This window comes from Eucalyptus grandis, chromosome 8 (genome assembly GCF_016545825.1).
Source record: "Eucalyptus grandis isolate ANBG69807.140 chromosome 8, ASM1654582v1, whole genome shotgun sequence".
Lineage (NCBI taxonomy): Eukaryota > Viridiplantae > Streptophyta > Magnoliopsida > Myrtales > Myrtaceae > Eucalyptus > Eucalyptus grandis.
In genome coordinates, this window is record NC_052619.1 from 28,633,309 (window position 1) to 28,646,881 (window position 13,573).

The window sequence follows — 13,573 nt, forward strand, 5'->3', positions numbered from 1 at the left end:
TTTTTCACCATTGAGTTTCTCGCAGCAGGCTGTTCCAATTGAAAAAGAAGTCTCGACACCCAAAATTTTGGGAGGAAGGATGGGAAGAGAAGGGGTGACTGTAGTTGGCTTTTCGGTCTTAACTAATAATCAAAAGGTTTTTTTTTTTTTAAATATTAATCTGCGAATGCACCCGGAATTGAGTTGGGTAAAACCCTGCTGCCGGTTTCAGAAGTTCAACATATTAAGCCACGAAATCAGGATCAATATAAGCCGCGTAACCCTTGTGCATTTTCTCAATTCAGGGCTTTTCTTTATCCTTGCGTGCGTTTCGATTCTGATTATTTCATAATCAAATGTGAACCAAAAAAATAGCTTGAACTGTAAAATCGGGCTTGTTTCGGCTTTGAGCTTGTTTGGTTTAATTAATCAAGGAAAAACATGATCTAATAAATCGAAAGGCCAAACTGAACCAATAAGTCCAATTGAAAGCCCTCCCTCGGAGCAGTTGTCTCATAACTTTTCTTAGGGAGGATTTTTCTCTGTTTTATTTTACGATAGCTCCCAGCTTCTTAGTCTATTTTGTCAAGGAACTAGAAAAAAAAATCCCGAAGATCTCAAGGATAATTTCGGGATATGAAATTATTTTGTTTCCATTTATTTTATTTTTGAATCCTTGGAATTGGGAAGTAAATCGCTTGAAGTAGGACGTAGGAAATCTCTGTTCCCATCTCTTGCTATTTTCTAGTAATCCTAGATTTATTTATATTTTATGTTCTTTGTAATAATATATGCAATAAAAAAAAAAAAAGGTTATTCTTTGAAATCCACATAGTTTATATATTGGAATGGTCCTCTGACCCTTTTACCTGATGAAAATGAATGGCATTACTGATCCTTTGCTTAATTACCATCACTATATTTTTAGTGATTTACATTTGTGGGAAACACTAAATGCATAACTAAAGAATCAAATTACATCCATGGGAAACAATTGATGTACGACTATTAAAAGGAAAGCCTATACAGAGAAAGTTCCTTTACAGATTGAACCGTTTATGTTTTCTATTGTTGAAATCACCATTTATCTTGAAAATTTATGGACAAAACAAACTCAAGTATAAAATAGTTGCTAATAAAGAATAAAAAATTATATTTGTGATGTTGTGAAAGTAATTGCAATATGTTTTTTGCTGTTGTTTTTTTTTTTTTATTGTCTTGCTTTTTAAGCAATGGCCAATAATTTCCTGTGCATGGCACGGGCAACAACAAGACTAACAAAGAACGTTATTTTGACATTGATAATTTAGTAAAGATCATAATCTGAAATAAAGGGTGTCGTTATGGACTAGTATATATATATATATATATATCGAGAGAGAGAAATAGTTATTAACTCATAAGACTTGACTTAGTTCTTTGTCCACTGTCTCCTCAGGGGAGTCGCCTTTCACTTGGACTAATTTGGAGAGGTTTGGATTCTCTCTTTTGGATGGGGCCTACTCATCAATTTACACACTCCAGTCGCAATAATAAATGTGCCTTTTCTTTCGGGACCACGATTACCATACGTGAAGCTTACATGTGCTGCACACACATCCTTTGAAAGGAAAATCTCACCCTGCTCTTCTCTATCATGTGCAGGACCGTGCGGTAAGCGATGGGAAAGGCAACCAACGATGTAAATCCACCTCAGCCGTTCGCCCGGGACAATCACGACTTTTTGCTCGGCAAAGTCATAGGGATGTAAACTCATTTGTGTTACTTTCGACCAAAAAAAAAAAAAACTTATTGGTGTTACTTTCTTGTCTCGTCCTCTTCAAAAGATCATGTCACGTGACTTTTCTCCCAACTTTTTACGGAGATTTATTGTCGTTTGCTTAATCTTCGCTTCTCTTTAGCTCAATAATTCCTCTTAAACTTTTTACGTGTCGAAATTTTTCCCCGTCTTTTTAAGTTACTAATTTTGCTTACTTTGATGAGATTTATATTTCTCACCTTTACTTAGCCCAGGCCAGGCTCCTTCCGAGAAGGCATGGCCCTTCTCGTCAGGCCCCAAATTTTTGGGCCTTAACAAATGCAGAAAAGAAGGGTGCTAATAGGCATTTCGAGTAGCCTCGGGATGAGGCGCATTTGCGTTGTTTTGAAACTCACGCACCTCGAGTTGAGACTCGCTCTTTCCGAACCTGTATTTTCTCCATCCAAGATCCAATTTGTGTCACATTTGCTTCGTTGAAACGTTCACATCGAGAGCCTCCCAACAAGACCTATATCATTAGGTAGAATTATAAATCACAGGCCTGATATATAACTTAGAAGTTCAGAAAGTTTCGTTCCATTCCAAAACCTCTAGGCATGATTCTGGACTCTGGGATCTTTCTTTTGGCATCAAAATGTTTGGCCGCTCATTACTCCCTCCTTCAATATTGGTTCAACTTGATTTTGGTCAAGCTGGGATGCTTGCAAAATCAAGAAATCGCATACTGCTTGCACTGTGAAATACAGGGGACCAGTCCTTAATCAATCCGAGTCATCGACAAGCATAGTCATAAACATGAGTTCTTGCAATCAGCATGGCCATTGATAAAAGGCTTTGGTATCGGTCTCACATATGGCCACGTCTTGAATTAGTGTCATGCTGATAACTTGATTAATTTTTGGTGTAAACAAACTCACCTCTTATTTTAAAGTATTTATTGGGCCTTATATGTCGCCGGTCAATCTTTGATCAATTATAGATTAAACTTATACTGTCGGGTTCATATTGAGAGGTTGATTTCGCGTGGAAAAATGAGACAAATAGACCATGACTGAATTTTTAATTTATTTAATAAATTAAAAAAGAATTTTAGTATTATATTATCTATTAAATTTAAATTTAAAAATCATTAATGCCGTCTTCGTGTTTCACTTGTTTTTTTAATGTGAATCTACTCTTCTTTTTTAACTATCACAGTGTGTCATGTTGCATCATTCCACGAGAAACATGAGGTGCAAAACAAAAGTCAAACATATGCTAAGCAGTGTTCAAAATTATATTAAATAATTTAAAATTTTGGGGCTCATAAAATTTGAAAATTATTTATGTTATTATTACAATTCGTGTCGAAGGGCGGTTTCATGTGCATCCACTTTTATTTTTTTCAAATATCGAGTCATGTCGCATCTATCCATTAACATCAAAACGTTAGGTGCAGATTGTCTGGCCAAACAGAAATAAACATATGCCAACTTTGCCTCATTTAATAACATGTTTTGGTTGATTAAATAACTTAGGCGTACCGTCATGTCTACCTAAAAAAGAAAGGCCTGTTAATGATGACAAATGGCGACCATTCTCAAGGCACGATAATCGGAGGTAGGACAATAATTGAAAGCAAATGAGGCAAAAGCTGGCATGTTTTCTGTTTCCCCAGACGATCCGTACCTAACGTTTTGTCGTTAATGGATTGACGCAATATAAAATGACTCGATATTTGAAAAAAGAAGCGGATGCACATGAGACCACCCATTGACTCGAATTGCAATAATGATATAAATAATTTTTAAATTTTATGAGCCCGGAATTTTCCCCCATTTTTTTAAGTTACTAATTTTGCTTACTTTGATGAGATTTATATTTCTCACCTTTACTTAGCCTAGGCCTGGCCCCTTTCGAGAAGGCATGGCCCCTTCCCATCTGGCCCAAATTATTTTGGGCCTAATGACATTTTGGTCAGCGGTCTTAGCAAAAAGAACAAATTAATAGGCATTCCAAGAAGTAGGCTCGCCCCCTCCCAAAATGTAGAAAAAGGAGGGTACTAGTAATAGCCATTTCGAATAGCCTCAGGATGAGGCACGTTTGCCTCGTCTTGAGACTCACGCACCTGGAGCTGAGACTCTCTCTTTCCGAACCTGTATCTTTTCCATCCAAGATCCGTTTTGAGTCACCAATGCTTCGTTGGAACGTTCACATCGAGAGCCCTCCAACAAGACCTATGTCATTAAGTAGAACTATAAACTCATGGTCCTGATATATAACTTAGAGGTTCGGAAAGTTTCATTCCATTCCAAGACCTCTAGGCACAGTTTTGGACTATGGGATCTTTCTTTTGGCATCAAAATGTGTGCCGCTTATTACTTGCTCCTTCAATATTGGTTCAACTTGATTTTGGTCATGTTGGATGCTTGCAAAATCGAGAAATTGCAAACTGCTTGTGCTGTGAAATACAGGGGACCGGTCCTTAATCGATCCGAGTCATTGACAAGCATAGCCATAAACATGAGTTGTTGCAATTAGCATGGCCATAAAAGGCTTTGGTACCAGTGTCTCACAGATGGCCATGCCTTGAATTAGTGTCATGCTGATAACTAATTTTGGTGTAAGAAACTCACCTTTTATTTTAAAATATTTATCGGGCCTTATATGTTGCCGGCCAATCTTTGATTAATTTTAGATTAAACTTAATAATTTTAGAAAAATGAGAGCATAATTTGAGGCGATGACACCCATAGCACTAATGTCAAGTGGGAAGAAATATCGATTGAGTAGGTATGACAGATTTGTTTTGATTACACAAAAATAAATAAATTGTAATTTATGTCTTATTCAAAAGGCTAAATTCCATAAAACTACTATAGTTGTCACAGTTTTAACCGGCTTCACGTTCTCGGGAGCGTGCCTGGTCTCTTTGATACGTGCGTGTCCATGCCCAATAGAGAGAAAATCATCAGCTTTCACGTGACGTGAGACTGTCGGGTTCATATTAAGGGGTTGACTTCTCGCGGAAAAATGAGACAAATAGACCATGATTGAATTTTTAATTTATTTAATAAATTAAAAAAATTTAAGTATTATATTATATATTAAATTAAAATTTAAAAATCATTAACGCCATCTTCGTGCTTCGCTTTTTTTTTTTTTTTCAAATGTAAATCCACTCTTCTTTTTAATTATCACGGCATTTCATGTCGCATCAATCCACTACAAAACGTGAGGTGCAAATTGTCTAGTTGACAAGAAAAGTCAAACACATGCCAGCAGGTAAAGTTTAGAATTATATTAAATAAATTAAAAATTCCAAACTCATAAAATTAAAAAATTATTTATGTCATTATTGCAATTCATGTCGATGGGTGGTCTCATGTTTATCCACTCTTCTTCTTTTAAATATTGAGTCATGCCATGTGGCGTCAATCCATTTATGACAAACGTTAAGTGCAAACCGTCTTGCCGAACAAAAAACTAAACATATGCCAGCTTTGCCTCATTTTCTTATTCACCATTGACGGCTTCAGCGCTACCATGATGCTCCCCGTTGCTTTCAATTAATGTCCTACTTTCGATGACTGTGCCCTGAAAATGGTCGCTGCTAGGCATTATTGACAGGCCCTTTTTTTTGGTAACAGGCCTTTGGTTGATTAAATAATTTAGGCGTACAATCATATCCCGTCCGTTGAGTTACTGCGAATTCAAGGCAAAAATTTTAGATGGCTCTCGCTCTATTAGTTTGTAACCGGATTCTCTTCCTTATAATAACTTGTGCAGCTCTTCCGTGTACGATGTGAACGGATCATATGAGTGTCTCCCTATGCTTCTTCCTTGACATTAGATCAATATTTAAATTTCATCTGAAATCGCATTGAACTAAGATGAAAGAATGGCCCTAATACATGCCTATTTGAATCATGCATTAAACTCCCAAATATGATGTTACGCACGAATTTAGAAAGATGGCTGGCTCAAACTCAATCCAACATGAACCATGCGTGTGTCACGGGCCGAGAGTTTCCTTGGCCTCGGAATGACCCGCGGGCGCCTAGCGAGCGGAATTCGCTAGGCCAGCCCTTTCTTTAGCTGTTCCACGAACGATACGGTGAATGATTCTTCGTACGAGATTCTACCACGCTCAGCTTCGCTCGGGCGTCTAGTCCATCGAGTAAGACAGCAGTTCTTTTTAGGTACAACAACTGGTTTCGGCCTACCATGGCCTCGTCAGGAGAGCGGCATCAGCTCCCGACCAGTTTGTGCACGGGAGGTCTACCCCGTCTTCAAAGCTCCTAAGTGATGTAATCTTTCTATCCTAGAACTCCTAGCATCAACCGTCCTGACACCACTCCCACAGACCAGTTGTGTTCTACCCTTCTGCCCCACACTCTTCACCAGATAACCCCAAGCACCACTCATAAGTGTCACGAGTATGGGAGGATTCACGGACCGTGACATTCTCCCCCACTCAATTCGCAACGCCCTCGTTGCGATCTATTCTGTCGCTTCCTTGCGTAAATTAACCATTGATGTGCCACTTTTGGGAATTCACATCGAATGGTCACGCTCGCTCAACAAAACAGGTTTTGCTCCATTGGTGGCCTCTTTTGATCTCAGCCGCTCGGCCATTCGGTCACCTACGCTTTCCGGCAAGTGTGGCATCTTTCGCCAACCGCATCTTTTGGCAGCACCATTTCAGCCTAACCAGCATCTTGACCCTAGTAGACCAATGGAGGTTCTTTTCTTGTTGAAAACGCGGCAGTAGACCTCTTCTTCGTATTCACCGATCGATCCAGGAACTTTATCCCTATTCAGCAAGGGTTCGGTTCTTCTCGAACTCCTTATCGGCTCGGCGGTAAACCGACTCGTCCCAGTACACATTGTCATCCTAGGAGCAGAGAGCGCAGCTACGTTCGAGCATCTTTTGCCCCGACCATTCACTTCGCCCACTAGGACCGGACCGGGCACTCATTAGTTCGACACGCGAGAGCGAGAAGCTCAATTCTCCAACTTGCTCACTTGCTTACTGGAGGGATTCTTGCTCTGATACCACTTGTCACGGGCCAAGAGTTTCCTTGGCCTCAGAACGACCCGCGGGCGCCTAGCGAGCGGAATTCGCCAGGCTAGCCCTTTCTTTAGCTGTTCCACGAACGATATGGTGAATGATTCTTCATACGAGATCCTACCACGCCCAGCTTCGCTCGGGCGTCTAGTCCATCGAGTAAGACAGTAGTTCTCTTTAGGCACAACAACTGGTTTCGGCCTGCCATGGCCTCGTCAGGAGAGCGCATCAGCTCCCGATCAGTTTGTGCACGGGAGGCCTACCCCGTCTTTAGAGCTCCTAAGTGATGTAATCCTTCTATCCTAAAACTCCTAGCACCAACCGTCTTGACGCCACTCCCACGGACCAGTTGTGTTCTACCCTTCTGCCCCACACTCTTCACCAGATAACCCCAAGCACCACTCACAAGTGTCACGAGTACGGGAGGATTCACGGACCGTGACACGTGCATGAGAGTATGGTAATCTTGCATGGACCTCACGGAGGTGGATCACACAAAGTGAGGCCTAGTCAAAACCCTAAGCACCTAATTTCGGCATCCTTTCCCTATGTTTGAATATGCATGGTCCTGGAAACAATATGCACCTTTTTGCTGGGGTAATTCAAGCTTGGATATGCCATAAAAAATGCTTCGGTTGGATGAGCATGGTTCCAAGATACACGGAGTATGTTTTAAGTTTCAAAAAAATGAGGAATATGTTCCAATAGATAGATTAAAAAAAAAATCTGAATGAAACTTGGAAGCGCCCACCCTATTTACAAGTATCATTTTGCTACTTAAGCTCGAATTGATTTGCTGAAGTCAAAGCAGAGCTATTATCAACAACTACATATAACAACCAAGTCCTCATCTGGTTGTGGCACACTTAAAAGGTCTAGAAAATTAGGTAACTTCAATCCTTTTTTCATGTCAAAATTAGGGAAAAAAATGACAAATTAAGCTTAACTAAAAATGAAACAAAAATAAGAAAAAGAAATTGGCTTATTTCTAGGTAAATCCTGGATGTTCCAAATTCTAAGGTGTATAGAATAGATTTTAAATTTCAAATGAAAACTTTAATTTAGGCTATCTTAATTGCTCACTTAGAGCCGTGGCCGAAGGCCCATGGGTAGGACCCAGCGAAAGATGATTTTTTCGTAAGTATCATACGCACGAACAAATAAATCCTTAATGTCAGACAAAATTGTAGAAGTCATGCGTTGATGAAATCTCCCAAGACATGCCTCACCTTGACTGGAGATGGATTGACGGGAGTCTCTATAATTTACTACACTAAATTTATCGTTTTTGATTAATTAATTTCTCGGCCGCACAGCGCCCGCATTGCGCGATCAAATTACACACTCCTCACCCTACTTAACGCAAAATCTGCACTGTGTCCCACCATAAAATTGTTGATCCCTCTTTTTTCCTCCATATGCGTTAACTATTGATCTATATAATTTGTTCTTTACTTCAACCAGCGAAGTATAAGCTTTTACATTAATATTATCATGGATAGGTGGTGAATCTTGCATTAGAAGGAATGGAATTAGTTGAAAGTAAGCGGCTTCAACTAGGGATGATCGGGTAGGGTCTACACCTAGATCCTATACTCGATCCTGTTATAATCGATTCCCCTTTTTTGGATCATATACCAAACCCTGTTTGTATTAGACCTTGTATCCGACCCATCCTGTTTTTCTGGTCTGGTTCCACAGTTAATCCTGTTTCCACTTAAACTTGTTTTGCAATATCCCGATATCTTACATAACTTTGAATTTTATATTAATATACGAGAAAATAATGTAATTCTCCAAATTTATATCGAAACATCAAGCACTTGTAATAAATAAATACATGAGCTTTTTGATTAAACGAAAAATTAAGAATCCACATGACTAATTATAATAAATAAAATCATAAGGCAAAGAATTAGCAATAAACATTAGTCTAATATTAATCTTATTCTCACAACTATTACATGAAGATACTCATTTATGTAAGCATAACTTCTCATCCAAAAGAGAAATTAGATAAGCCAATCCACGTGGTACACAAGAATTTGGTGGCGACGAACACCGTCCGTTCGTCGGACGATGTGAGAGGGAGCCAATGAGGGAGGGAAGCAACTGAGGAAGTGGAACGACGAAGGAGGAGTGCTGTGCGTGTTTGAGAGAACCAAGAGAAAAAAACGCCACGTGATTGTGGGAGTAAAAATAGAAATAAGAGGAAAAATAGGGTTTTGGACCTATACTTACAAAACCGGTTCCCTAACCGGTTCCAAAACCGGTCCGAGAACCGGTTCCTGGGTTGGTAATCAATTGGACCCAGTTCATGGATCGGTTTAAACCAGTTCCGAACTTTGGGAATCGGTTCCCGGACATGTTTCAATGGGAACCGGTTCCCGATCCTATTTTCCGGGTGGGCCGGTCCGGTTCCCGGGTATACCCAGTCCAGTTGCACACCCCTAGCTTCAACATGCATGGTCTCGCCAGCTTTCGCATCTTCTTCTCACAGCTACATACATACAAAATACAGACCTCATACCGTTGCATAACAGAGAAGGGTGAGTCGAGCGCGAGTCCCGCTGGCATGCGACTGCGATGGCAGCTTCCGAGATGACAGCTTCACTCGTGATCGACAAGTTGCAACACAGACTCTCCGAGAGAGACATTCTCTCCTCTGGATTACCAGATCAAATCAATACGGCCGTTAATCATCTCCAGACAATCTTAACCACCTTGAAGTTACTGCAATCTGGCACCGACAACGACCAGCAAAGCGGCGACCATGGATCTGGCCTCCTAGGTCGAGCTCGAGATGCTGTGGACTGTGCCGATAAGTTCCTCCTGGGAGCATCACGACACTTGATGTCCCGTAAGGGCCGCCTCATGAAAATGTGGGCATTAGTCCGCTTCATGTCGCTCAGGATACGGGTGCGCGCCTCCGGAAGAAAGGAACGCGATTTCATCACCAGAGTTCAGAAATTGTCCACTCACCTGTCCCAAATGCAAGATCTGCCTCCTTATGATCTGTTTACTCTTGAGGAAAACGCTTCATCGGGGAATATGCATCGAGGGAACGTACGTTGGAATGGGAAGGTTGAGTCTGACATTGTGGGGCGTGAAGATGAAGAGTGCGAGCTCCTAGCTCGGTTGACCTTGAAAGATGGCGATCAGGACGCGTTGAGACTTTGCGTTATTCCGGTGGTGGGAGAAGAAGCCATCGGCAAGACGGCTCTCGTGAGGAGTGTGTACAACAGACTCGAGATAGATCATAGCTTCCAATGCCGCGTCTGGGTTCATGTTCCCAAAAAATTCGCCTTGAAAGATCTCTTGGTGGAGATACTGAAGCAAACACCTGTGCAAGAACTGAAGGAACACAAAAAAAATATATACCTGAAAGAGATCCTTCACAAGACCTTGATGGAATTGAGGTACCTCATCGTGTTTGACGATTTGCAATACGCCAGGGACATGGACGTCCTCATGAACCTCCTCCTAGACTCAAGGAATGGAAGCAGAGTCATCATCACCACTGGGATCCTGAAATCCCATCAATTATAGACCATTGGGCTTCTCCTCTCGAGTTGCACCAATTAGATGCAGACCAGAGCGAGCTCTTGTTGAAGGAATGCGGCTCCATTAGTGAAGATTCGGGGCTCAAAGCAAGTATTCTGAGCAAGTGCAGTGGCTCTCCTCCTAGGATTTTGCTGCTCGGAGGACTTGCGGCCGCGAGCGGTCATTCTTCTCCTGCCATGGTGGACCAGCTCGCTGATAATGCCACGCTTTGCGATATCGTGTCCTTGAGCTACCACAAATTGCCTAACCTGCTCAAGCCCTGTTTGCTTTACTTGTGCCTCTTTCCCAAAGACTCGGACATCTCGACAAGGAGGCTCTTCCGGCTATGGCATGCCGAAGGATTGGTCCCAGTGCTCAAGTTCACGACCATGGGGTGCCTCGAAGAATTGGTTGGTCGAAACTTGGTTCATGTGGTGAGGCGTAGGAAGCGGAGTGAAAAGCCCAAATCTTGCCGTGTGCCTAGTTTCCTACACGATTTCTTGTGCGAGATGGCAACACGACTAGCACTACTTCAGATCCATTCGGGCCCTAATCATGGTGAAGAATCTAAGCTTGTTAATGGCTGCTCATGGATTGTCAAGCATCAGGAAGAGTGCTGAGACAGGGGATCATTGCCCCGGAAACATCCATCTCCGACACATCCGTTCCTACGTAACCTTCAAAACGCAGAAGCAGGGGACTCGTTCAAGGGAAGTGGAAGAGCTGCTTCGGCCCTTGATTTCAAAGGGAGTTTGCGGTCTGCTCAGGGTGCTCGATCTGGAGAGGACTTACAAGCCGTTGCTTCCGGACGAACTTGGCAATGTACTGCTGAATTTGAGGTACTTGGGATTGCGATGGACGGTCCTTGATTCAATCCCTGAATCAGTTGGGAACATGTCCTGCCTTGAGACATTGGATCTGAAGCACACTAACGTTAGCAAATTGCCGAGTTCAATTTGGAAGGTGAAGTCCCTCCAGCACCTGTACATGAACGAGGTTTGCTTCGATAAGTCCACCAGTGGTGGTAGCTTGAGCAATCTCCAAACCTTGTGGGGCTTATATATTGGATCTGCTAAGAGTCCCATGCTTGATGTGCTTAGTAAATTGACCAGGCTCGAGAAATTGGGTTTGACGTGTGATTCTCCAGTGATGAAGAAAGCAACCGAGTGCATTTTGAAGCTCACGAAGCTTGAATGCCTAAAGCTGAGATCGAGGGATGTCTTCGGTCAGCCCTCAGATCTCAACTTGAGTGACATGAGTGGAGTCGAGCTGATTTCGGACTTGTACTTGCTCGGGAGCCTCCTAAGCGACACGGCCAGGACGTCCTTGAGGGCTCGCCTCAGCGAGGCGGCTTGGAGCTCCTTCCTCGGAACCTGAAAATCCTTACCTTGTCGATGTCAGGACTAGATGCTGATTCGATGCCGGTACTAGCAAAGCTCGAGGGCTTGGAAATGCTCAACTTTTTTGCAGGCTCTTATACTGGTCAAGTGTTGGATTTTCGCGTTCGCAAAGATTCATTCCCACGCCTTCGCATCCTCAAATTGTGGAAGTTGGAGAAAGTTAGAAAAGCTTATGTAGACGAAACCGCTCTTTGTTGCCTGGAAGACCTGGAGATCAAGAACTGTGGACTAACTTCTATTGATTCATTGAATCATATTGAATCCCTGAAACAAATTAGTTTGATTAAAGTGAAGGAAGAATTGGCGACGAACATGAAAGCCACATTGACCGCAAAACTATTCATCAATGGGAAGCAATTGGCGACCTCTCGTTCTTCCCGAGAAGTATTCATCAAAGAGAAGCAATTGGTACCTCCTCCTCCTCCTCCTTCTGCGCAGGTAATAGTTCATCATCTATACGCTCTGTTTTTAGCACCTTGATTAAATTTATATGCTCTGTTTTCGTACATTTCCTCATAAAAATTGTTGCATATTCGATATTCACGTGACTATTATTTTTCTTCAATGTATATAACATAAGTAATTTGTTCTTTTCTATCCAAATATGCAGGCAACCCAAGATAATTGACGAGAAATGGACGTGAATCATGGTCGTTCCTCTTTTCCAGACATCGTCGTACTTTTTTTCTTGATATCTTTTGATGTCATCGTGTATCATTTGAAGTGTTCCAGAAAAAAGATTGGAGTTCGCAAAAGATTTTCACTTAGGATCCCAATTTTATAGTAGACACATCCTGTAATATTATATTTTTATTTTTTTTGTCAGAATGTAATCTTTTATTTACACAAGCTATTTTTGATGCATGCTATTTATGAATTTGAATTTATAGCTACCGTGAAGGGCACCCCATACCTGATATTGATCAGCCAAATCACTGGAGCTACATTCGGTCATTTAAACATTTTTACTGGATATGGTAAAGATATGATGGGATTTTGAATTTCCTATCTAATGATTGAAAATATTTATATATAATATGGATGCTGATAGAATATTATCTAAATAAGTGTTTGGTGTTCATTGGCAAAACTGGATTAGACGTTAAAAAAGATCTTTGAGCATGGTTTCACGACTTCACCGCCCAAGCCCACTACCACCTCTGCCGTCTCAAGAAGCACGTCATGCCGCCTCCACTCCAGCCCATATAGTCATCATGGCCTCTCTCTGTCCCTCCGTCGTCCCCCTTCTCTTTACGTTGTCCTTCTTTATCACGCGCCCGTCATCCATCCTCTCTGCCTTGTTGTCGCTGCCATCAAGAGGGCGAGGTGGCGACCACGACGAGCCCTAGACCTGGGGCTTAGATCGAGCATGAGCCTCAAATTTCAGTTTGTCCGTGCTCGATCCTTGCCATCGGCTCCACCTCGGCTTGGTGGTGCTCAAGGTTGACCGGAGATGAGGTTGAGGCTGCACGTGGTGGAGCTGTAAACGAGTCTAAGGCGATTCCAATCGGGGTCGAGGGTGGCGGCGGCAAGCCAATGGCGAGAAGACAGGTCAATTGAGAGGAGCAGATATGGTGTGTCCATGTGAACAGTCGACGGAAGGTGGTTGAGGTCTCTCAAAGACATAAGATATAGAAGAGCCCAAGTGACGCGAAGAATGAGAGGGAGAAAAGAAGCTCAGATTCTGAGACTTCAGAAATTGAATAGAGCGGGAAAAGGTTGAAGAAGAAGAGGAGAGTGACGATAGGAAGAAAGTGAGGCTGTGGCCCAAGATTGTGTCCCACCTAGATTTTTTTAATCCGAATTTATTTAGTTATATCTGGAATTTGTGTTACATAAAAC

At 42.0% G+C, this 13,573-nt stretch overlaps 1 protein-coding gene across 1 annotated transcript; it reads left to right on the forward strand.

Annotated features, from left to right (window-relative positions):
* Positions 1-9,374: 9,374 nt before the first annotated feature.
* On the forward strand, positions 9,375-11,708 carry LOC120287123 (probable disease resistance RPP8-like protein 4). Its single transcript, XM_039299817.1, has 3 exons — positions 9,375-10,133; positions 10,244-10,765; positions 10,857-11,708. Exons 1-3 carry the CDS (start codon positions 9,375-9,377, stop codon positions 11,706-11,708), a joined length of 2,133 nt encoding a protein of 710 aa, XP_039155751.1.
* The last annotated feature ends 1,865 nt before the right edge of the window (positions 11,709-13,573 follow it).

What these genes read in the sequence shown, in the direction of transcription:
- LOC120287123 (XM_039299817.1), top strand. Translation starts at nt 9,375, where the DNA reads ATGGCAGCTTCCGAGATGACAGCTTCACTCGTGATCGACAAGTTGCAA. An exon ending in AGATACTGAAGCAAACACCT is followed by an intron (nt 10,134 to 10,243) that starts GTGCAAGAACTG and finishes GCAATACGCCAG; the next exon opens with GGACATGGACGTCCTCATGA. An exon ending in GTCGAAACTTGGTTCATGTG is followed by an intron (nt 10,766 to 10,856) that starts GTGAGGCGTAGG and finishes CAACACGACTAG; the next exon opens with CACTACTTCAGATCCATTCG.